The sequence below is a fragment of the Anopheles arabiensis genome, chromosome X, assembly GCF_016920715.1.
Source record: "Anopheles arabiensis isolate DONGOLA chromosome X, AaraD3, whole genome shotgun sequence".
Lineage (NCBI taxonomy): Eukaryota > Metazoa > Arthropoda > Insecta > Diptera > Culicidae > Anopheles > Anopheles arabiensis.
Window position 1 is genome coordinate 14,365,564 of NC_053519.1, and position 21,524 is coordinate 14,387,087.

Below are 21,524 nucleotides of genomic sequence, written 5' to 3' on the forward strand. Positions count from 1 at the left end.
AGCAGTGTGGTTTAATGAGCTTGTGATCAGACATTTCCTTTCGTTGTGTTTTTGTCTTTCTCTTTGCGCGTGCATTTCCTATACAAGCCCACCTCGGCCGACTCCAGATGACTCCGGATGACTCCGTCTGCAGCCGATTCTGGATGATTCCAGACGACTCTGGACGATTCCGAACGACTCCGGACGACTCCAGCCGGCTCCAACTCCAGGTGATTCCGAGCGACTCTGGACGACTCTGAACGACTCCGAACGACTCCAGACGACCCCGACTCCGAGCGACTTAGGGCGATTCCGGACGACTCCAGAAGACTCCGGGCCATTTCGGACGATTCCAAACGACTCCAGATATTGCAGCGCGGACCTACCTTCCGGAGTCGATTCCGAATTTATCGGAGTCGGATCGGAGTCGTCTCCGGATGTTTGCGAACTTTACCCATCACTACAATGAACGCATTAATAATATCGAAATGGATGCAACTAGAACTAATTATCTTTTTTATAAACTTTCGATTCTAATTTCCAAATGAGAAGTTTCCGAAGGGAGACAACGTTCGCAAAGATGCAATGTTTTAACATATTATGATAATATTTGGGCAAAAGAAGCTAAACAAAATTCGTATAGTAATGAAACTCCTACATCACACACTTATATTACATATATCAACAGCAAGTGGACATTTGTAAGGAATACTAGTGAAAATTAACGTACTCACAAGCAAACTGGACGAACGCTCTGTCCCTGTTTTCAGCTTCCTTTTTTTTATACGATTCTTGTGCTTCATTATAAATGTTAATATGAAATACGAACCACAAATTACCATCGCAGATAACTATGCAGTAAAGGAGTCTGGACTAAAACTTTCAAGAAAGATTAACACACACACCCACGTTGAAGGGCGTACAAGTTGCTAAGGATGCATGGTACTTGGGATAGATGTCTACACTTAAAACGAAAGCAATACTTTTTTTTCCTCTCATTTCATTCGCTGCACGCTGGGTCTGAACATTCACAAATTCAGATACATAATTTGGGTGGCGGAAAGGGCTCCGCAGAAGCTTAGCATGGCGGCGATCGTAACGACGGCCGTCGTTGTGCCGGTCCAGGCCACGATCGATCCCATACAGATGGACAGCACAAACTGGGCCAAAAACACCATGCTGCTGACGATGGCCACGTCCGTGCCGAGTCCACGGATCGCACCCGTGCTCTGCTTTGCAATGCCACATTCATTTACTTCAAACTGCAAAAAGAAAACAGATAGAGAGAGCATATGTGTTGAGTTAGTTGGCTTTAAATGGTCTTATCGGTTGACTCTCGGTTGACACTTACCACACCTTCCGAATGGTAGTGTGCGACAAGCAGATATGGCATGGTAAAGAGGGTGGAATACATGACGCCTGCAGTCCAGCTAAACACGATCACCCCGACACGGTGCTTCGACAGGGCCATCAGCGACATCCCCAGGCAGTAGAAGAGCAGCCCGCCGACGTAGACACTCTTAGCCCGGAAGCGCTTGATGAGCCGTTCGATGATTAGGGAGTAGCAGGCGCAGGACAGCGAGTACATGGCCATGCCCCAGCAGCCGAACCGGACGCCCGCTTCGTACAGCAAATACTTTTCGGTACCGTCGAGTGCCTGCAAAAGATGCCATAGAATAGGTTAGTGCGTTGTTCTGATTTAGCAGTATGATACTAACAGATTCTTTTGAAACATGGAATCAATTGGAATATCGCTAAAAAAATGAGAGATATCTGAGCCATCAAAGATTTATGTAAACTCTCTGTTTCTATGCTACAAGATTTCAAGAAATCAAATTGTATTAGTTTGTCACGTCAACTGCTAATTGCGAGCTAAATTTGCAGTTCAAAAGTTAAAATCCTTATTTTAAAAAGACCTTTTCGAACATGATGAGTTCCATCCTTAATTCCCATGGCACTGAGTATTCAAGTTGACGATCTTTGACGCCACATTCGCCTCAGTAGTTGAAGTAGAGTTACCGTCACCAGAGTTCCAAGAGTAAGACTTCATTTCGAAAATAACTTAAAAAAGCCTAACAGCATGCCGCGTTCTCATATTTTAAAGATCATCTGAAATTTATGATCTTTTGTGCTGAAATGCTCCGTCCTTTGTACTGTTGGGTCCCGTCAATCTCAGCTGGTGAAGTTGACAAATTTCGAGAGTCAAACGACTCCAACTATCTAATATTCAAACATGTTCAAAGATTCACAAATCTTCACGAAAGTTTATCATTTTCCGATGATTTAGGGATCTCTCAAGGGTGAAACTGTTCGATAGTTCCTGAATCACATGCTTCTAGTTGTAGATTCAGCATTCAACATACTTCAAAAACAGTGTCCCAAAGCCCCACACATCTGACGAAAAGCTTTGATGCACACACCCCGACAGCTTTGATGCACCTGTCTTTACCCCAGCGAATAGGTCTTACCTTTGGGTCCCCATCGAACACAGCCTCGCCGACAAAATCGGTAAAGTAGAGCGAATAGCAGACGTGTGCCATCCAGCAGAACAGGTTCGTCAGGCAGACCATCCGGAGCGAGTGCGGCATATAGACGATCGACAGCAGATACATGCTGAGCGTAACGGTCGGCTTGTCGCCTTCCTCGCAGGGCGTCTCGCGCCCATTCTCATCCACGCTGCGCCTGACACTGCTGCCCACGTTGGCGTCCCCATTGGCGGGCGATTTGGAGGCGGGCGGACCGCTAAAGCTTGTCTCGGTGAAGTTTTCGCCCGGCAGCTCGTCGTAGCTGGCGCTGGCCGGCGATGCCTCCGGCTGGGACCGGCGGTCATGCCGTGTGGCACCGTACGTGGCCGGTTCCTCGCTGGCGAGTCGGTTCGAGCGCCCCTCCACCGGCGGGTCCTGCCGTTCCAGCTCTTCCTCCAGTATCCAGAGCGGGATCTCGCTGAAGCTCGTCACGGTGCAGAGGACGCACACGATAAAGATGACGGTGATGAGCGAAAAGACGGCCCGGACGTGCCCGCCGAGCACGATGCCGAGCGAGGTGCTGTCCCAGTCGATGCCACCGAGCGAGTAGCCCATGAACCCGCCCAACCCGGCCATGATGGTGAAGGTGGATAGGCCCCGGGCGTGGTCCTCCGGCACGGTCACGTCCAGCAGGAACGCCCGGGCCGGGCTTTGGCAGGCGTCCGCGTCGAAGTCGAGCAGCACCGTGCCGAGGATGGTGAAAAAGATGCCCCACGGATGGCGGGGCCGATGTTCGGGGATGGTCGGTGGGATAACGGTGGACACTACGGGATCCACCGTGCTCGTGTCCAGCGGTTCCTGCCACACCAGACTCGCTGGCGTACTATCGCCGGTGCTGTTGCCACCAGCCGTTACGTTGACCGCGTACGGGTTAAAGTCGCCCATCGCGTACCCAACGTCCTCTCCGTTCGGGACGAGCAGCAGCCCGAGCAGTACGCCCAATGACAGCAGCATGATGAACGGTCTTCGGCGGCCGAACTTGCTGCGACACCGGTCGCTGAGCGAACCGAGCACGGGCGTTAGGAAAAAGCCGACCAGCGGCGACAGACACCACACCAGCGTCATGTGCTGATGCTCGACGCCAATCTTCAGCAGGGTCGGCGAAACGAACGCCGTCTCGGCGGCGTAGGAAAACTCGATCCCCATCACGGCGGCCGAGATGCGGATCAGCTCCAGGCGTGTCTTGCGACTGGAAAGTAAGCGCAGGTCAGAACATTCAGACACTAGCCGCTTACCAATAGCGGATGTACCTACCGATAGATGTGCGAGAAATCAACCGCACCTTCGTTCCAGCCCGTCCGCACACCGTGCTCGGTATCCGTGCCTATCGGGTCGGATGTGTGCGACGGTCCGGCCTGCAGTATCGTGTCCTTCAGGTACTGCCGCACACCGCCCGGATGTCTCTCGCGCCACTCGCTGCGCCATTGGCTCACGTTCGAACGGAGCTCGTGCCATCGTCCCGCCACTCCTTGATAGTCGTGCAGTTTGTCCATGGCTTGGATTGGCTTTCTCTCACACTTTCACAGTACCTAACTAACTCCTGGATGAGCCCGGATCTCTACTAGCGACTGTTAGCAACAGCACATAACAGGCTATGAAGCTTTCGTTTGTCTGATTGATGAGCAGAAGCAGCTGCTAAAGCACTGTTTCCCATCTATCACGGTCCTAGCGGTGCTAATGCTTGAATGGTTGAACCCGTTGAATACTGTTGAGTGTTGAGTTAGATGCTGGCGGCTGTCGACCATAATCCTGCGCTCGGCAATGTCGTCATCTTTCAAACTGAAGACCCGAACCGAATGGTGTAGGGAAATAGTTTACTATAAAATGGATGTAAAAAGCAAACAAACTGTTTTACAGGATGTTGAATTAGAAGCTTATCGCTTGCGATATCTCCTCATGCTAGATCGCGTTAGTGACTATGTTCCCTGCAAACTAGAAGATCTTAATAATGGAATGCTAGTTTCTAGCGTTACCCAAGGCACCGAGTTGTCAGCACTTAGGACGGTGGTGTGCTGATTACCATGGATTAAAATGTGTGCAGTAACCGCGCGTACTGGGAGTTAATTAGATTAAGCAAAGAAACAGTTCCATTGTGTTGCACGCGGAAGAAGGGTAGCGCATGCACTGTTATGTCGTAAATTGTTTTTCAGATTATAAAACACTATTCGTCACCTGGAGGGGAATACAAAGGTGAAATATGGTTTTGTATATTACACCCACACAAACAAACACACACACACACACACACACACAACACCGATTGAATTTATTCTCAACTGAAGTAGTTATGGTAGATTTAACTTGTCGATTTGATACTATATTGGAGAACTTCTAATAGTGTTAATTGCTTGTTACAGTTTTTTGAAAAATAATTACTTTGTAAAAAGTAACTACTAACAATATTAATTAGCAATATGTTTACATAACATACATAGTCATGATCACACATTAGATTTAAACACACACACACATACACACAATAGATGCAGTTGTAAATTGCAAAACCGAGCTAGAAATACTAAAAACCCAATACCCAAACCCAGGAACAACACGCTGGGGGCAACTGTTGGTACGTGTAGCGTGCACTAGAGCCAGTCAGCACAACTAGCCTCGACGGGATCGCTATTAGCTCTGAAGTTGCTCACACTGCTGGCGGTACGTCGTCCCGCTGGAACCACCAGCTCACCAGTTGTGCCCGCGCGCGACTGATGCGACCCACCGAATCGCACGCCCGCGCTCGGACACAGAGCCGACATGGCGTATCGAAGGGCGGGGGATCCCGGGGCCAGAGACGAGGAGCCGTCCAAGTAAGTATGTCTTCCGTTTGCAGTATACTTAGCGAAAGCGAGGGATATCTATTGGAGTTGCACTAGTCGGGATTCATTTGTGGTTTTGGTTTTCTTTCTCCTTTTCTTTAGGTACTGTGGGCGTAGCTGCAAACAACTGAGCGGAAACTCAGAGATCTCGCCGAGAACTGCTCGACCGTAAGTTATAGCCTGTTTTGTTTTTGTCGTTTATGTTCTTTTTTTGCGAATTGATTTTAACCTCATATAAATACCACTTTGATAGCTATGTAACTAGAAGTAGGAGATATCTTCCCGTGAATTTGAGTGTTTTTCCTCCCTCAGCTTTGCTTCAAAACCATGTCCAAATGCGTACTGTGTCACCTTGCACCTTGCGCCCGGTCGCACTCAAGCAAGGGATCTTGGTCTTGGGCAGCGCTACATTTGTGGCTTCTTGGTCGTCCCCTCCCGTACCACGTTCGGTGGAAAGTTGTGGCATAATTAGGCCATAACCGGGCCATATACATACCTTTCAGATCGATCACATGACGTACGCGCGTTATGTCAGCGACGTTATGATGGAATCTGATCGCAGGTGGTCTGCACGTGGAATTGATAGACCGTTACGCACCGGTGACGTTAGATCATTGCATACAGAACTCCCTAACCTAGAAATGTGTCTATAAGCATAAAAATGATGGCTTGTGATATTTCGCTCGAGTAGGATAACTTATTGGGGTAAATGCTAACAGATACTAAACTAACTAAATCAGGTTCGCTGTAGGCGTTTATTGCGTTTACAAATATTATTCTGTAGTTCTATCCATTTTCAGCTCACACGACTAGCGAGATTAATTATACTGTTCCAAGAAAGTTCTACAACTTCCGCTACTATTATTACTGTACCAAATGCTTATTCGGATGTCATCCGCCATGTCAGTCCACGAGCAATCCCTTCGCTGAAAGGTATCGGGCTGGTTGCGGTAAGCTTCTTATTCCGTTACTGCCATCCTAATTAGATCTCTGGAGAATTCCGTTCTTGCCGCTGTTGCTGCTCTCGGTGCGGCGCGGAGCGGCTGAGCTGGCCGGGCCAGACTGACAGTGTGCAATTATTCCGACCGATGATGACGATACCGAAAACCATTGAACCAACCGTATACGCACGTGTCAGCAGCGAAGAATAATTAAACCATTCTCTTTAAGCCCAATTAGTGCTACGGTCTAAACCTTCTGAAAAAGAGCATCCCGTGTATGTGTGTGTGTGTATGTGTGTAAATGTGGGTCGATGGGTCTGTGCTTCACATATTTGTCCCACGGCATTAGTCAACTTCGACTGATCGGTCCTTTACAATGGGAGTGTAGCACTAAAGGAGTAACGTCCGAGAGCGAAAGACTACAAGAGAGTGAGAGATTGAAGCTAAATGAGGTCGAATCAAGTGAGTGCGGTCGAGCGGTGCTGGTAGCACATGTCAGCGAGGAAAGCTTAGTGTTCTGGTAGTAGTAGTAGCAGTAGTTGGTAGCTTGAATCGCATCCTGCGGACAATGACGGGTGCGATGGCGGTCGTCGCATGAAGATCGTAACCGATGACGTCGGCTCCCCAGAAGGAGCGTTCAATCGTTCGCTGCTGCCGTAAAAGTCAGATGTCAGGCACGAGACCTTCTTATCGGGGGGAGGACAGGGGATCAGTCCATCTCTTCCCAGGAACACTGTTTACACACGCAGCCGGAAGATGCCCTTCGCCGTTAATGACTTTTTAATCGGGCCACATTGTGTGCCCGTCGTCTTCGCCGTGCCGAGGCCGCCACAGACTCACAAACCCGAGATTACGTCGAATGTGTGTTTGTGTGTGTGTGTGTGTGTGTGTATGTGTGTGTGTTTCTAAAGCCTTTAGACATTAGCTTTCGCATCTCCCGTCGTGCTCGGGACACATGGTATGGTTATCGGCAGCTGCGTCGGTACGGAGCGAACCCCGTACTGATTGTGTTTTCTCACAATGAGCTTTCATTCTAGATATCATCCCCCTGTCATCCGCTTTCAGCTCGCTGCTACCAATCTTTCCCCTCTACTTCTCTTCCCTCTTTCTTTCTTTCTCTCACTCTCTCTCTCTCTCTTTCTTTCTCTCTCCGTTTCTATCTGGTGAAGCATGCCTCTTACTCATTCTCTCACAGCCATCCATTTAGTAGCCAAGGAGTAGCTGAAGCCATTATGCGATTGCGCAAATAAATCCTGTTAAAAAAGAGGACACAGCAGCAGCAGCTACCCATCAGCAGGAGCAGAAGCAGCCCGCTCTCTGTGTGTGTGGATGCTGTGTGATGTAAGCTATTGATAAAGAAACAAGGTGAACGATTTTTTTCCCCAATATGTACATGCATGACAGACGACGGTGACGGGTGACGGCAGCGTGTGATGGTGGCGGCGGCGTTCTGAAAAGCCACAGCTTTCTCTACCGTGTACTGTGCAGCAATCGGCGGCACACACACACATACACGATGGGGCAACGGACCGAATCTCAATTCGTTGCAAAATCTTTTAACCGAGCGTGTGCTGCCGCTTCGTCGCTCGTGCTCTCCTTTCTGTAGCGCGAGGTTTTAGTTCATTTTTCTCTTCATCTATCACCGCTCCTGGCCCAGGCTGCCCATTGTGTGCTAGTATGTTATTGTATTTTCTCTTTTGTTTACGGCTTTGTTTAACATTCTTACCATGAGGGGTGGAGAGGGGGTTGGCGCATTTGTAAAACGCGGTCGGAGGCTGACGTAGGTGGGGCGCGATTGAGTCGCTTACCAGCTGATGCGAGAGACGATAATGCTGTTAGGTAATTTGATTTATTCATTCGATTTAATTACTGAAAGTAGTTGGAAGCTTTCGGGGTGAAATGGAAACGGCTGTTCTTTTATTTTTTATTTTTTACCGTCAGGTTTAGTTGAATTAACCGCTTTAAAACTCTTTTAATGGTTTTTTTTTGTGTTAGACAAAACAATGTTCAAAAGTAACTTCCAAGTACGGCCAAAACAATATACATCGCACAAATAGTAACAAAATAACGAAAAAAAAAATACAACAACAACACAGGACGACTTTCCTCTTCTTCTTCCCATGCACTGGACGATGCTTTCCCGTGCGCGAAGCTTCGGGTGGCCACGATTCGCTCGAAACTCTCCCTCTCTATCGCGCTTTAGCCGACGAAAGCTCTGTGCACCTCCGGCAGCTCAGCTCTTGAGCGGCGAGCTCGCGGACGGTTATCAGCAAAGCGACAGGAGCTACGATAGAGCGTAGCGCCTGAGAGTATCGACCAGCAGCAGATCGCTCTCGCTGTGCATCCACAGCATCCGTCCACTTCGCCGCCCCGGTACGGCACGAGCTGGAGCGCGCAGGCTGTCGTCCTCCGACTAGCGCTCCTTCGCTCGGCAGCCGCGTCAGTGTTGTTTGACAGTGGGCACAGGGCTGTACAGGAGACCATTTAGCGCTCCTGGCGAAATCGTATCTGTGTGTGTGTGTGTGTGTGTGTTATCACAGAGGCGCGGGCACTTTTGGGTGAGTTGGGTCATCGTGGCGTGGACCGACCCGTTTGGTCGATTTTGTTGTTGTTGTTGTTGTTCTTGTGGCACGGCCAATATCCTGTGGGGTGTTCCGCTTTTTTTTGCCACCTTCTTTCCCCTCCCCACACCTCGACACAGTGTGTTAGTTAGTGTAAGTGAAATTTGAAGTCAATTTTTTAGCAGTTTCTAACCGTTTCCCTGCATTGGGATTGGGTGGCTTAGTAACGGTGGCAAGGGGAAGCTAGTGCGGTTTACTGGTGGTTGGCGTTGCATTTGCAAGGACGCGCGCCACTGGTTCGCTGCAACGGGCATGATAGCCCATTGTCCTGTCTTGCCTTGCCAGCCCTGCCGTCTAGGAAGGAGCAAAAGCGGAAACCGCGATAGTGTGCCAACATCGCAGTGTGCGGTCGGGAGAAACAAGTGAAAGGCGCGGAAAGAAGAAGCAATAGAAAGAAGAGTGTGTTTACAAAGGAGGCCAATCCCTACCCCCTAGGAGGGGGTGAATAAACTGACCGAAGCTGGAGCAAGGTCCACCCCCAGAGTGACCAGAGGCGATCAATCGGCACGCAGCGAAAAGCGAATTCAGCGCTATAGCGCTTGGCGTCAACATGCTGCCAAGCGGCCAACAACACCCATCAACGTACCGTCATCATCAACAGTCGCGCACGCGGCAGCGGGACACAATTCCGCGACCAGTGGTGGCGTAAAGAAGACCCCCCCCCCTTCCCCCTCCCGCACTCCGAAACGGGTCGGTCTGCACGGACTGCAGGTAATGGCAGGCAATGGTGAATGGTTGTGAAGGATGCTGCAAAACGGCCCTGTCCTTTTGTTCGGTTGGAAAGTGGACGAAAAATGCGAAAAGTCGTCCTTATGTGCGTATGTTTACTGATGATATGGTGCTACCCCTGGTTCCTTTTCTTTGTGTGTGTGTGTGAGTGTGTTATTTGGGTGGGAGGGAGGGTTCTGGTTCGACGGTTTCAAGTCACCAAGAAAACACGCCTTAATATTGTGTAACTTGAGCGCCTTTGAAAGAAAAGACGACTTACTTCGGTAAGAAAGCAGTAAAAAAAAAGACGGAATCTCTCACACACAAACACACACACACAAACACGTTGGCAAGCTCGCAGGCTAGCCCGTCACACGTGTGTATTTATCTTACAGCGGGGAGAATATGGGTGTTGTACTATCTTAATTTCTCACCGGGAGAGAGAGAGAGAGCGAGCAGGAGAGCGACTTCTTCCCTCGGTCGAACGTTGACACGCGGAGAGTGGGGTGGTGAAAGGAAGGCGATAGGGAAAGATAGTTGCATAAATAGGGCCCATTCGGTGCGCGGAAATAGGGTGTGAGAATACGGAGAGAATGCTGCCTCGCCCCAGCCACCAACTGTCAACTGACAACAACTTAACTTCCAAAACGGTCAGGGCTGACAACCGCGCCCAGGGGGAAAGCAAGGGGGAAAGGTCCACATTTGCAAGTTATGCAATAGAATTAGATAATTTTCCGATCGCACGGGGAAGGCGGCTTGCCCGACCCGCGAAGGCGAGACCTCGTCCTCGGTGGGCGAGCTTTTACTTCATCCCGATGACAGGAGTGGCGTGGCTGCGAGATAAGAAGATGTCAGCCAGACGCCGAGCGCCTGATGAGGGTGGGACACGAAAGAGAGAGTAGAGAGAGAGATAGAGAGACAGAGAGAGAGAGAAAGAGAGAGAGAGAGATAAAGAGAGAGGTTGATAGGTTGAGAAATAGAGAGCTGAGTGAATAAAATCAGTAGATTGCCGAACAAGAAGAAGCGAAAGCGAAACCGTCGGGCGTTGGTAGTGATAAAATGTGAGTGAGTGAGATGGAGCCGCTTTTAGGGGGGGCTGGGATGGATCGTACGAATCTTTAACCAAACATATCGGCACGGCAATATGTCCACCGGGGTTTCGGGGTTTCAGGGTTGATGGGGGTTTTGGGGGCAGCTTTAGCAGCACCTCCTTGCTCACCACTACCACGCTGGCTTGGCGGGCAGATTTGGAAGAGAACTTTTGGAAGCTCAACCCCCTTGCCGCAACCTTCGCATTCACAACTTTTATCTCGGCTGCTCTCGATTTTGTTTCCTGTTTTTTTGTGGTGGGGAAAGCGGGGCTATAGCTATACGACGATCCAGCCCGTGGCCACAATGGGAAGGAAGCTGCGAGATAAACTGTCAAATGGAAACATGAAAATTAACTTTATTTTTTTATTTTTTGAACGATGAGCGAAGGAACGGGAGCATTGCGGGAGAGTGAGTGGGAGAGTACGAGGGTGTTGTGGGTGTGGGTGGACGGCGGTAGGGGTTGGGCTTTTGGGGTTGGTTGGTCGTCCTGAATTTTCAATTAAGCTATCGGTGGCTGTTCATCGCGATGCGAACGCTAAAAGTAATCCATCCTCGTGGTTTATGTAATCATCTCCTCCATCTCGTCGAGTCGCCGCATATCCCTTGTGTTTCTCTTTGTATGTGTGTGTGTGTGTGTGTGTGTGTGTGTGTGTGTGTGTGTGTGTGTGTGTGTGTGTGTGTGTGTGTGTGTGTGTGTGTGTGTGTGTGTGTGTGTGTGTGTGTGTGTGTGTGTGTGTGTGTGTGTGTGTGTGTGTGTGTGTGTGTGTGTGTGTGTGTGTGTGTGTGTTTCCGGGCGCTTCTTCCGACCACCGAGAACACAGGAAGTGTTTACGTGAGAGTGGCTAAGTGATGTGTGCTTTATGGGTAGCGGGCATACATAGTGTAGCAGTTGCCATCGTTCCGTTTTTACTATCACGTTCCAAGGAGCCGGCGACGGAGGAGGGTTAGGTAAGGGGGCGAGGGCGGCACTTTACAGTCGCCGAAATTACCTCCTCCCCCTCGGAATGGGCGTGGAGTAGTGACGAGACCGGATCCCGTTAAAATGGCAGACACTGTGACAGAGTGTGTTGACATTCCGCTTTTATTATGATACGTGTGGCGAATGGTAAAACGCCTCGGTAGTCATCTCCCCACCCCTCCCTCGCACTCTAGTAGTGTCCGGGGAGTTGAATATTTTGGGGCATGGGAAGGGGACAGAGAGGAGGAAGTGCAGCGCAGTGTCTGGCAGAAGCCAAAACCAAGGTGATAAATGGTACGAAGGTGATGGGTTAATGGAATCAGCCGTGCGTACAGCGCGATAGTGGCGTTGCCTTATTTTCTAGGACGCGCCCCATAGAGCCATAAAAGACACTGCCATCTGTGGCGAACTTCTACCCCATTCCACCATGCTCCAATAAACATACCAAACAAGCTCACACGTTCCACACATACACACACACACATACACACATTCGTGTACCTATACTTACAGCAAATTTTCGCACGGTAGCAGCTCTAGCATCGCCTTCGGCGTTTCATCGGATCGGAAGCTGCGTTCGCACATTCTCTTAGTAGAACCGCTTACATTACCAACTGTGTGTTTGTGTTAGAGAGAGAGCGAGAGAGAGACAGACACACAGGACAAGTGTGATAGCTCGTGTCGGGATATTAAATTACACTACTTTATTTTCCCTGTTTTGTTTAGCGCTCGTAGAGCGTGAATGGCAAGCAATTAAGCTGTCCTTTTTATATCCGATGTGTCAACTGATCGGTAATCAGTATTACGTCGTGGGAACGTGACGTACATTACGTCTAATGGGCGTACCAGTGATGGGTAAATTGCAAATTTGCTGTTGGAGTAAGTCACAGGCTGATAGTGACGAGTGGAAAGGAGATTCGAGACATTGGGAATGCGTACGGATTGGGATGAATCTGTATTATTCTGAAATACACCGTACGTCTCCTTCAGATGAATCCGGACCTCTGTATACGACTTCGAGACAATATTAATTTGTACACAATTTTATGTACCGCTTGTGTTAAGTTGAGTGCTGATGATTCCTTATGAGTAAGGATAATTCCAGTTAACTCTGGTCAACTCCAGACGACTCGGAACGTTTCCCAACGACCTCGGCGATTGAGTCTGGTTAAATCCGAATAGCTCTCGATGTCACAGGACGACTCCAGATACCTCCGGGCGACTCCGAACAATTCCGGCTCACTTCGGACGACTGCGAGCGGTTGAGTTCGGATGGGTCTGCATGACTTTTTATAACTTTGGATAACTCAGAATGATTCCAGATGTTTTTCTACGGCTCTCGATTATTCCGGATGTCTTCAGAACACTAAGTGGTTGAGTCCCGATGATTCTAGATGATCCTAGAAAACTCTGGATGACTTAGAATGACTCCAGATGACTCTACATGGCCTTGCATGGCTTTGGACGACTTCTGACGAGTGACTCTGGATGATTACGTCAGGAGTCAAGAGTGAGACGCAGGTTTCAGTGGACCAACGATACCATTTCGAACTACACATCAGCAGGGCGTACATTGAGTCTTGGCGCCTGAATGCATTTTCAGGAGTTTCTTTATTTCCCTCAAAGTCAAAAAAGCTAACATCGTTTTTTTTTGCTTTCTATATTATTTCTCCCAGGTATGATTGAGTGCGTTGCAACGACGCGTCCGGAAATGGATACCAGGTGTACGAAAGAGTAATACGAAGTGCATTACCACCATTCAAAACAAACCGATCACTATGTATTGCCAACACATGTAGTGCTCTCTCCTACCCCCCCTACGTCCAATTGCCCAAAGCCGTGGGCATCAAGGTGAACGGTGTGCTTTCGCAAAGTGTAAGAGACTCATTGCTGTAGTGTCTCTGTAGTGGAGTCCTGCCAAACGGACTACTGTGCTAAACAAAAAAAAAACCCATCCAGTAACCCACGTTGGTGCAAGCGTGGCAATCATGAGGGCGATCATGCCGACGTCGGGCGAAACGCTGCGGGCCTGGCTGCTGTCGGCCCTGGTCGTGCACGGTGCGGTCGCCGGCAACCCAGACGCCAAGCGGCTGTACGACGATCTGCTGAGCAACTACAACAAGCTGGTCCGGCCCGTCGTCAACACGTCCGATGTGCTGCGCGTTTGCATCAAACTGAAGCTGTCCCAGCTAATCGACGTGGTGCGTATGGAACGGTACAGGAGAGGGGATATTTGCGGGTACTCCCTCTCAGGGTGCACTCTTCACTAATTGACTTTCTGTGTCGTGAACTCTTTGCAGAATTTAAAAAATCAAATCATGACCACCAATCTCTGGGTGGAGCAGGTAAGTGTTTCGCTTATCGTTTTCGTTTGGGGTGGGCGGCTCCGGTGCCACAGTAGCAGAGTGATTCGTGAAAAACCTTTCACATGATTCCCATTCCCGCACAGTCCTGGTACGACTACAAGCTGCGCTGGGAGCCGAAAGAGTATGGCGGCGTGCAGATGCTGCACGTACCCTCGGACCACATCTGGCGGCCTGACATAGTGTTGTACAATAAGTAAGTATGCACGCTATACTAACTCAATGTCCTCGCCCTAAGAAGACCTTGCCCGACGGAAGCGACGAGAAACAGATACAGCGCAATCCTTCTCTGATCAGATGAACATAGATGAGGAAATGTTACATACTAGTACACACAAATACACAAATACACACACTCGCAAACACAAACTCTGGGGAACACAGGATCAAAACCGTGAGGGTATAACAGGTTTCGAAGACCGTACTACGAACTACCTCTCACAGATTGCTAGCGATACCTTGACGCTGTTACTAACGAGGGCACGACTACACAGTTGCTATCATACTTATACAAACATGCATTTCAGATCCATGCAGTACTCTGTGCATCAGTACGTAGTTAGCCATTGTTGAGTTACGTTGAGGAGTTCACGAGCAGTGCCTACTTTACACTAGGAAAGCAAAGCATAGTGGCTTTTTATCGTGTTACTAGTGAACTATCTTACTACCTCTATCACACTAACACATGTTAGGCTTGTGACGCGAAATTTTAACTCTTCAGCTAATTATACAACTACTTTGCAACTTGACACGTACGAAATAATACTTCAAAATTACTGCTACTACTACTACTAGTACTGCCGCTTCTACCACCTACTGCCTACTCTACCGTTACTACAGGGAAACACTGCCTTACCACCGTTTACAAAATGTTACTTTTGACCAATACTTATACCGTCCAGCATCACTACAACTGTTTGGATTTTAACATTGTTACATTATCCTCGCCCTCCTTCCTCCACCAGTACTCACCACTACCCCCACCCGGTGGTGTGAGGAGAAGGGTTGGGGGAGGGAGGGTAGTGGTGGAGTTGGAGGAAGGGTTTACTAACATGAAACTGAAGTCTATGCCAGTCTATTTTATTTGTGTATGTGTGTAAATGTGGTTTTATTCTCCCTCGCTCTCTATCTCTCTCTCTCTGTCTCTCACACACACACACTCTGTCTCTCACTCCCAGTCCCATTCTCCCTGACTTTTTTCGCTCTATTTAATGCTCCAACACGTACACACATACATGCATTATTTTCCTCTCCATCTATCTCTCTCAGTTTCTCTTACACTTCCTTTATAAATATGTATCTCTCTCTCTGTCTCTCTCTTTATCTCTCTTTTACTTGTTTTATGTTTTGTGTGGGATTGTTTACTTTATTTGACCGTTTCCGTTCCGTTCTCTTGTGCACGCCGTGGAAGCTCACGGAAAGCTCGAATGGTCGTTGGCGTGACGGGTAGAATCCGTTGGGAAACCCTGTGCCTGGAAACCTTGACCGGGTTTTAAAAGCCCGCTTGCACCGTGCAACGCTTTTGCGTCCTGTTTGTTACGTTCTGTGCGAGCACGAATGGCTTAAAGCCTTTTCTTGCGGAGTACCAAAGAAATATAACACATGAAGCACACAATCTAAAGGAATTAGGAGAGCGTGATACAGATTCTTAACAGAAACAATCCAATGCTTGCATTGATTAAATATTCGTCTCAACTATGTATTGAATATTGGATACATTTCTGCATATCTCAGACAAGAAGTGTGATCCATCTTTCAGATTGTTTATTGAGCAATCGTATGAGATGTAACATTTCAATATAGTCATTACATTCTACGTTTGAGTGACAAAAACATTATAAAATATTAATCAGTACTGAAATTGCTTCCCAAGGACGCGAGCCTTTTAAAATAACCAGCTACATCATATCAACCATCGGAATTTATCTACTTGTTTGTGTTTAATTTCAATTAAGAGTGGAGATGAAAAATAAGCGAGGGAACTACGCTCTACAAAAACTTTTTGTTTAAATTTCGGTCAGTCTAGTGTGTTAAACCTGAGTATATGTTATCCATTTTGATTTTTTTGTATTTTTGCCAATCTGTGCTTTGAACTAGTAAAAGCGCAACAAATAAAGTAAAACACCAGAGAGGATTGAGATGGAAAATTGGTTTCCATGCACCAACACACATAAGCACTCCTGAGCCACACATGTGTCGAAACAAACAAAACCTGCTGCTACTGCTGCTCAGGATAGTGATACCAAAACCAAACTCAATCATTGTCCATACGTTCCCCGCAACCTGTTCGCCCCGGCCCCCCTTCTCTTCGTGTTACACATATATTAACCAAACATACTATAAAAAACAAAAACCAGTGAAATAGCGTAACCAACCAGCATCTAACTAAGAACGTACGATTTATTTTAAAAAAAGTCAATGATAACCTTACTTTCTTAAAGCTCAACCAAACCTCACCAACTCCCCCAAATATATCCACTACCACTAACCACCGCTTCCAACACCAACCAAACGGCCCCCCCCCCCCGCTCACCCTGCAACCCTTTACGACTCGTAACAATAAACCCCGTTTCTAAATATCTCAGTGCCGACGGCAATTTCGAGGTGACGTTAGCAACAAAAGCAACCATATATTCGGAAGGTTTGGTTGAATGGAAACCACCTGCCATTTATAAATCATCATGTGAAATTGACGTAGAATATTTTCCATTCGATGAACAAACATGCGTATTGAAATTTGGAAGTTGGACATATGATGGTTTTAAGGTAGGTTTTCTATAATATTCATCTGTTGGTTTTTCTAACAACAAAATAAGAAACAAAACTAACCACAGCCACCATCACACAAGAAAATACGTTTTTCGTTCGTTTTCCAATCAGCAAATAAATATGTACATATTTATTTATGCCACGACTCACCCCACTTACCAACTTACCCACCCTCCCCCCACCCCCCGCCCGTTTTTGCTCTGCAGACGTTCCTATCATGCGTTTTGAGTCTTGCGTTGTCTTCCGTTTCCTTATCGGGTATAGTTTCCATGTTTTTTTGTTCTTTATCCACTCGTTTGCATCCTTTCGATTAACTCGTTTTATTCAGTATCAATTAGTGACTGATTTCACGTTTACCGCTGCCTTCTTTGATATTATTTAGCTGGGTTTCATTGTTCGTATTTCAGCATGTGTTTTTAACTTACTTACTTTTTTGCAGAAAGAACATTTTCGGTACTCTTTTTGGCAAATTTTATATCATCGTTTATCTTACGAAACTGTTTTGAACTTTGGAAGACTTGTTTCTTGAATCGTTTTTATTGTTTTTCGTGTTAATATTGGTTTTGTAATGATTTCTTTCTGAACAAAATGGATCTGTCTTAGTAAACAAGGTGACATACTAGCTTGCAATTGTGTGTGTGTGTGCGTGTGTGTAAATGATTGAACTTACCGCCCTCCTTTAGTAAGATGCATCCATTCCCTGTCAGAACATTGTTGCCATTGTTTGATTTACAGTTTACCTTGTTTTTATTCTCTTTGATTTCCTTCTCCTGCCTTCCTACAAGAAAAACAAGCTTACATAAATATCTGTAAATAGCTAAACAAACTCAGCCAAACCAAAAGCCAACTTGATGTATAGCAAACCAAACCATCAACCAGATTCATCAAGTTTTAACTCGTACTTAATCTCATTTGCTTGATGATTATACTCACCATGTGTATTTATTGTTTTAGTATTTACCTTACGTTGTAAATTGCGTAATAGTTCACAAAGCCTCTACCGTATCAGATGTAAACAAATCGGAATAAAAAAAAACACACACACACACACCCACACACTCACACTCAAAACCAAATCAACTGTTAGCACAGGATGTCAACTAGAACAACAATCAAAAACAAGCACACACAACAAAAAAACAACAACAAACAAAAATCCAAAATCTAAACTAAACCAAAACTACAAAAGCAAATGAATAAACTAATGTAAATTACGAGCAAGATTATGCAGAGAATGGAGAAAACGGAACAGAACTCTAAAACGAGCAGAAGAGAAAATGTAAAGAAAATTTCATACCACATCTGCGTCTGCGATGATTGCGACAACAACAACCCGACTACTGCCTACGACTGCTATTAAATGTAGTACGTTTACCTTTCTGTTTTTCATTTCGGAATGTACTCAGCTGTGTAAAGAGCCAAACTGTCCTTTCGATAAGCGTAGTTGAGTCACTTTTCGGTCAATACTCCTGTCGAGTCGGAACGCGCGTGTAACTTCACTTACTGTATACATATGCCTTGCTTACCTTTCTCACACCCTCTCTAGCTGTCATGTCTATCACTCTCTCTCTCTCTCTCTTCTATCATTCGTAACATTTCGTATCTGTTTACTGTGTTAATGTACATATTCCCTTTTCTTCTTTTATTCATATTCAATTTTTAATTTTAATTCGTCCCACTACTACTCATATTCTTGTTACATTGTTGTTTATCTTAATTTACCTACTTTTATGTTTAACCCACTATTTTATTTGTCATTTTTTTTATTATCACATTCATTTCTGTCTGTACAAACTTTTCCTCGGCCACTCTCAGTCCTATGGTTTGCAGTTTTCAATCTCTCTTTAGCGCATTTTTGTTGACCTTCGGATGATACTGCTTCATTTATCTGTTTGCTGCGTGTACTGCGGTGGCTGATACAGGTGATTCTCGGTTAGCCCGCGCTGTAAATAAAATACAAAACAAAAAACAAGTTTCACTCAATTCTGCACATTCTCTATACATTAATCAATAAGGACTGTAAAAACGCATTAGGATACAGTAGGATGTATATAATACTGGTGTGCGTTCTTTTAATTACTTTTTTATCAAGCATTTTTTTTCAGAGAATGGTATCGTTGTTATTTGATGATTTAATAAAAAAAAGTTTTCTATTTCCTGATTCTACAGTTTTTTGCTGTATCGTAATAATAGATAAAAAAGTATTTTTATCCACGTTTCCCATTTTAAAAACATATTTTTACTATAAACAAAAGAGCACAGAATAAGCACATATGCTGACGTGTCCAAAATAAGCTTCTGATTGAACATAAACAGATCTGTCTGTAAAATTTAGCTTAATTAATACCTAGCATTCGTGAGCATTATTGTACGCATTCACGTCACCTCATGATATTGTTCGTCGCGTTGAACAAAATGTCAAAATAAATTACGCTAAAAATAATAAAAAAAGGCTTTCTAAATTTAAAAACCCACTCCATAAACCGATTGATTAAAATCCAAACTAAAATAACCGATAGCTGAATCTAAATATGGTCACTTCAGACGAATAATTTAGTCGAAAAAATGATTGAATAGTCGAAGAAACATGGATTAAAGTGTCGCTCGTTTGCATCCTTTGTTGACGTCACTGCAAGCACTTATCGTTATGCTGATAATAATAACGCGTTTGTCACACATCTTTTTACAAGCTTCAAGTTTGGTTAGCATTAAGCTATCACTGAAACATGAAATAGCATTCAATCATTGTTGTAAGATACTATTTGACCATCCTGAAGAATCGAGATTGACCTGTATCAACGATACTATGCATCAGGGTTCATTATTTTGAGAATGCAATGCCCGAAAAGCGCAGAACGCCGCGGTTCACACGACTATTAGGTCGAGCCTCTGAATAATTCAACGGTATAGGTCGACATACCCTGTACTATTTATTACCTTAAATCCTACAGCTTGTTTGTGTTCCATTAACTTCTTTATCAAGTTAACTAGTGTTTTTCTTTCATTTCAAGTTTTACATTGGAAACAAAAATGTTGTGTTGATCGAATTAAAACGTTGCTTTGAAAATATTCGAATAATCCGCGTGTTCCACTTTGATACACTTTGATGATACCTTAAGTTTTTATTAAGCCAAAGTTATGTTCTTTAAAAATATAGCAAAATTCAAAATATAAATGAGTTGTGGGTAAAACGTTCAGTATGTTCGCTCCGTTCTTTAAACCGAACGCATCAGGCAAATCAAACTCGCGGTAGGTGACTCTCATTTACCCCATCTGATTCTCAAGATTTTTCATTTTGTTGGCTCAGTAATTTATTACCTTTTTTTTTAAATTGAACTTATCCTATTACCAATGTGCTTCAAAACCAAGCGAAAACACAAGTGAGATTATGATTACTCTGCGATATATATCTAATTCATATATGTATATCTAGGAAGTCATATCTAAGATTGATTCGAATTCCATTGTTTTATGCTACTTTCTGTACATTTTCAAATCAATTTTGTTTTCTATCTTAAGCAATCAACTTTGATTTCTGCCGTCGTTGTACAAGGCCCCCCGTTCTTTAACAATCGGTTATTTGTATAACATTTTACTTATTTTATCGAACTTCTCCGTAACTTGGCAATTCGAATGTCTTCCTCTCGTCGATTGTCGATGTTGACGAACTGAAATGTTTTCGGTGTAATGGAAAATCGGACAAATATTGGACCTCCTTATTGAACTGTTTAATAATAATCGCTCTCCTACGGATGCTGTTCCACAATTCTATTTCTCTCTCGCATTCCCTCTCTAATCTTTCTTTCTATCTCACTCTATATTTCTCTTTTCTTGTCTGTCTGTCTTACTCTTTCCCCTCCTCTTATGGTTGATTTCGAATGTCACTGTCTCTTTTTTCTATAACCTTTTTTAACTTTCTATCTCTCTCTCTTTTCTCTCACTTTCTCTTACATTATTAATCTCCGTTAGCAGGTTTAAACAGTGTTTTGCGTTCTTCTTCTCTCCACAGTGCTGATGGTCATTATGAGGTAACACTTATGACCAAAGCAACCGTATATAATAATGGTATGGTCATTTGGCAACCACCAGCAGTTTACAAATCGTCGTGTTCGATCGATGTTGAATATTTCCCATACGATGTACAGACATGTGTTTTAAAATTGGGAAGCTGGACCTATGACGGTTTTAAGGTGCAAGAAATATTTTCTTTATCATTTAACTCCATCTCAAGCAACTAAATTTTCACAACTCAAATATCAAACAAAAAAAAAACAACAACTATGAACTAACTAAACTAAGTTGTCAATAGAAAAAAAAACCCGTTCTAAAACTTATTTCACGTTGTATTATATTCAGTTGTCACCCAGTTGCATACTTTTGTTTCTTCTATAGTTTCAACATTTTCCTTTGTGTTTATGTTCATGTTGTTTTGTTTCATAAGTGTATTTGATACCTTTCATTTCATTCGTTCTATTGCATCGATCTGAAAGGCTTCATCAGTTGATGTCTTTTTAGGTTTGTTAAGTTCCATAACCCATGACTATATGTTTCGTACGATTCTTATTTTGTTTGTTCACTTATTTTTATTCTCCCAGTTGTTTTAGTCTGCTTAGAAGTTCATCAATGTCATGCCTTGAGTCCATATTTGCATCTACTTACTTTCAATTTGCTCATGTTCAACAGCAGCATCATTACTAGCAGCAACAAAGTGTTGTTTTGTTGTTGTCTCTTGTTTGTGACGTATCTAGAGGA

General features: G+C 45.1%; 2 protein-coding genes across 17 annotated transcripts in view; one reads left to right on the forward strand and one right to left on the reverse strand.

Moving 5' to 3' along the window:
- Nucleotides 1-344: 344 nt before the first annotated feature.
- LOC120905534 (proton-associated sugar transporter A) lies at nt 345-5,585 on the reverse strand. 10 transcript variants are annotated; one of them, XM_040316400.1, is made up of 6 exons: nt 5,038-5,201; nt 4,525-4,676; nt 3,759-4,321; nt 2,448-3,693; nt 1,331-1,636; nt 1,008-1,241 (listed from the first exon to the last, which is right to left on the reverse strand). In XM_040316400.1, the coding sequence occupies exons 3-6, from the start codon at nt 3,995-3,997 to the stop codon at nt 1,008-1,010; spliced, it is 2,025 nt and encodes a 674-aa protein (XP_040172334.1). In that variant the 5' UTR covers nt 3,998-4,321; nt 4,525-4,676; nt 5,038-5,201. The 10 variants fall into 10 exon arrangements, with proteins under 10 accessions (XP_040172339.1, XP_040172334.1, XP_040172332.1 ...); XM_040316398.1 differs by having other exon boundaries at nt 4,478-4,676; XM_040316399.1 differs by having other exon boundaries at nt 3,759-4,350; nt 4,478-4,676.
- A 3,027-nt stretch (nt 5,586-8,612) lies between these two features.
- LOC120905536 (acetylcholine receptor subunit alpha-like) overlaps nt 8,613-21,524 on the forward strand; it is a 28,928-nt gene continuing 16,016 nt past the window's right edge. The window contains exons 1-5 of one of the 7 annotated variants that reach the window (XM_040316415.1): nt 8,613-8,819; nt 13,317-13,841; nt 13,941-13,985; nt 14,090-14,199; nt 16,589-16,769. In XM_040316415.1, coding sequence (XP_040172349.1) covers nt 13,629-13,841; nt 13,941-13,985; nt 14,090-14,199; nt 16,589-16,769 — 549 coding nt within the window. In that variant the 5' untranslated portion in view covers nt 8,613-8,819; nt 13,317-13,628. Of the gene's footprint in view, nt 8,820-8,860; nt 9,594-11,475; nt 11,631-13,316; nt 13,842-13,940; nt 13,986-14,089; nt 14,200-16,588; nt 16,770-20,781; nt 20,963-21,524 lie in introns of those variants that run through there. The other 6 variants (XM_040316411.1, XM_040316412.1, XM_040316408.1 and 3 more) reach the window with 6 other exon arrangements.

Bases quoted from the DNA above. Each gene is read 5' to 3' on its own strand.
- LOC120905534 (XM_040316405.1), bottom strand. From the start codon at position 3,997: ATGGACAAACTGCACGACTATCAAGGAGTGGCGGGACGATGGCACGAG. The intron at 1,637-2,447 runs GTAAGACCTATT...CATCTTTTGCAG, and splicing joins TGTTCGATGGGGACCCAAAG to GCACTCGACGGTACCGAAAA. The intron at 1,242-1,330 runs GTAAGTGTCAAC...TTCTTTTTGCAG, and splicing joins ACTACCATTCGGAAGGTGTG to TTTGAAGTAAATGAATGTGG.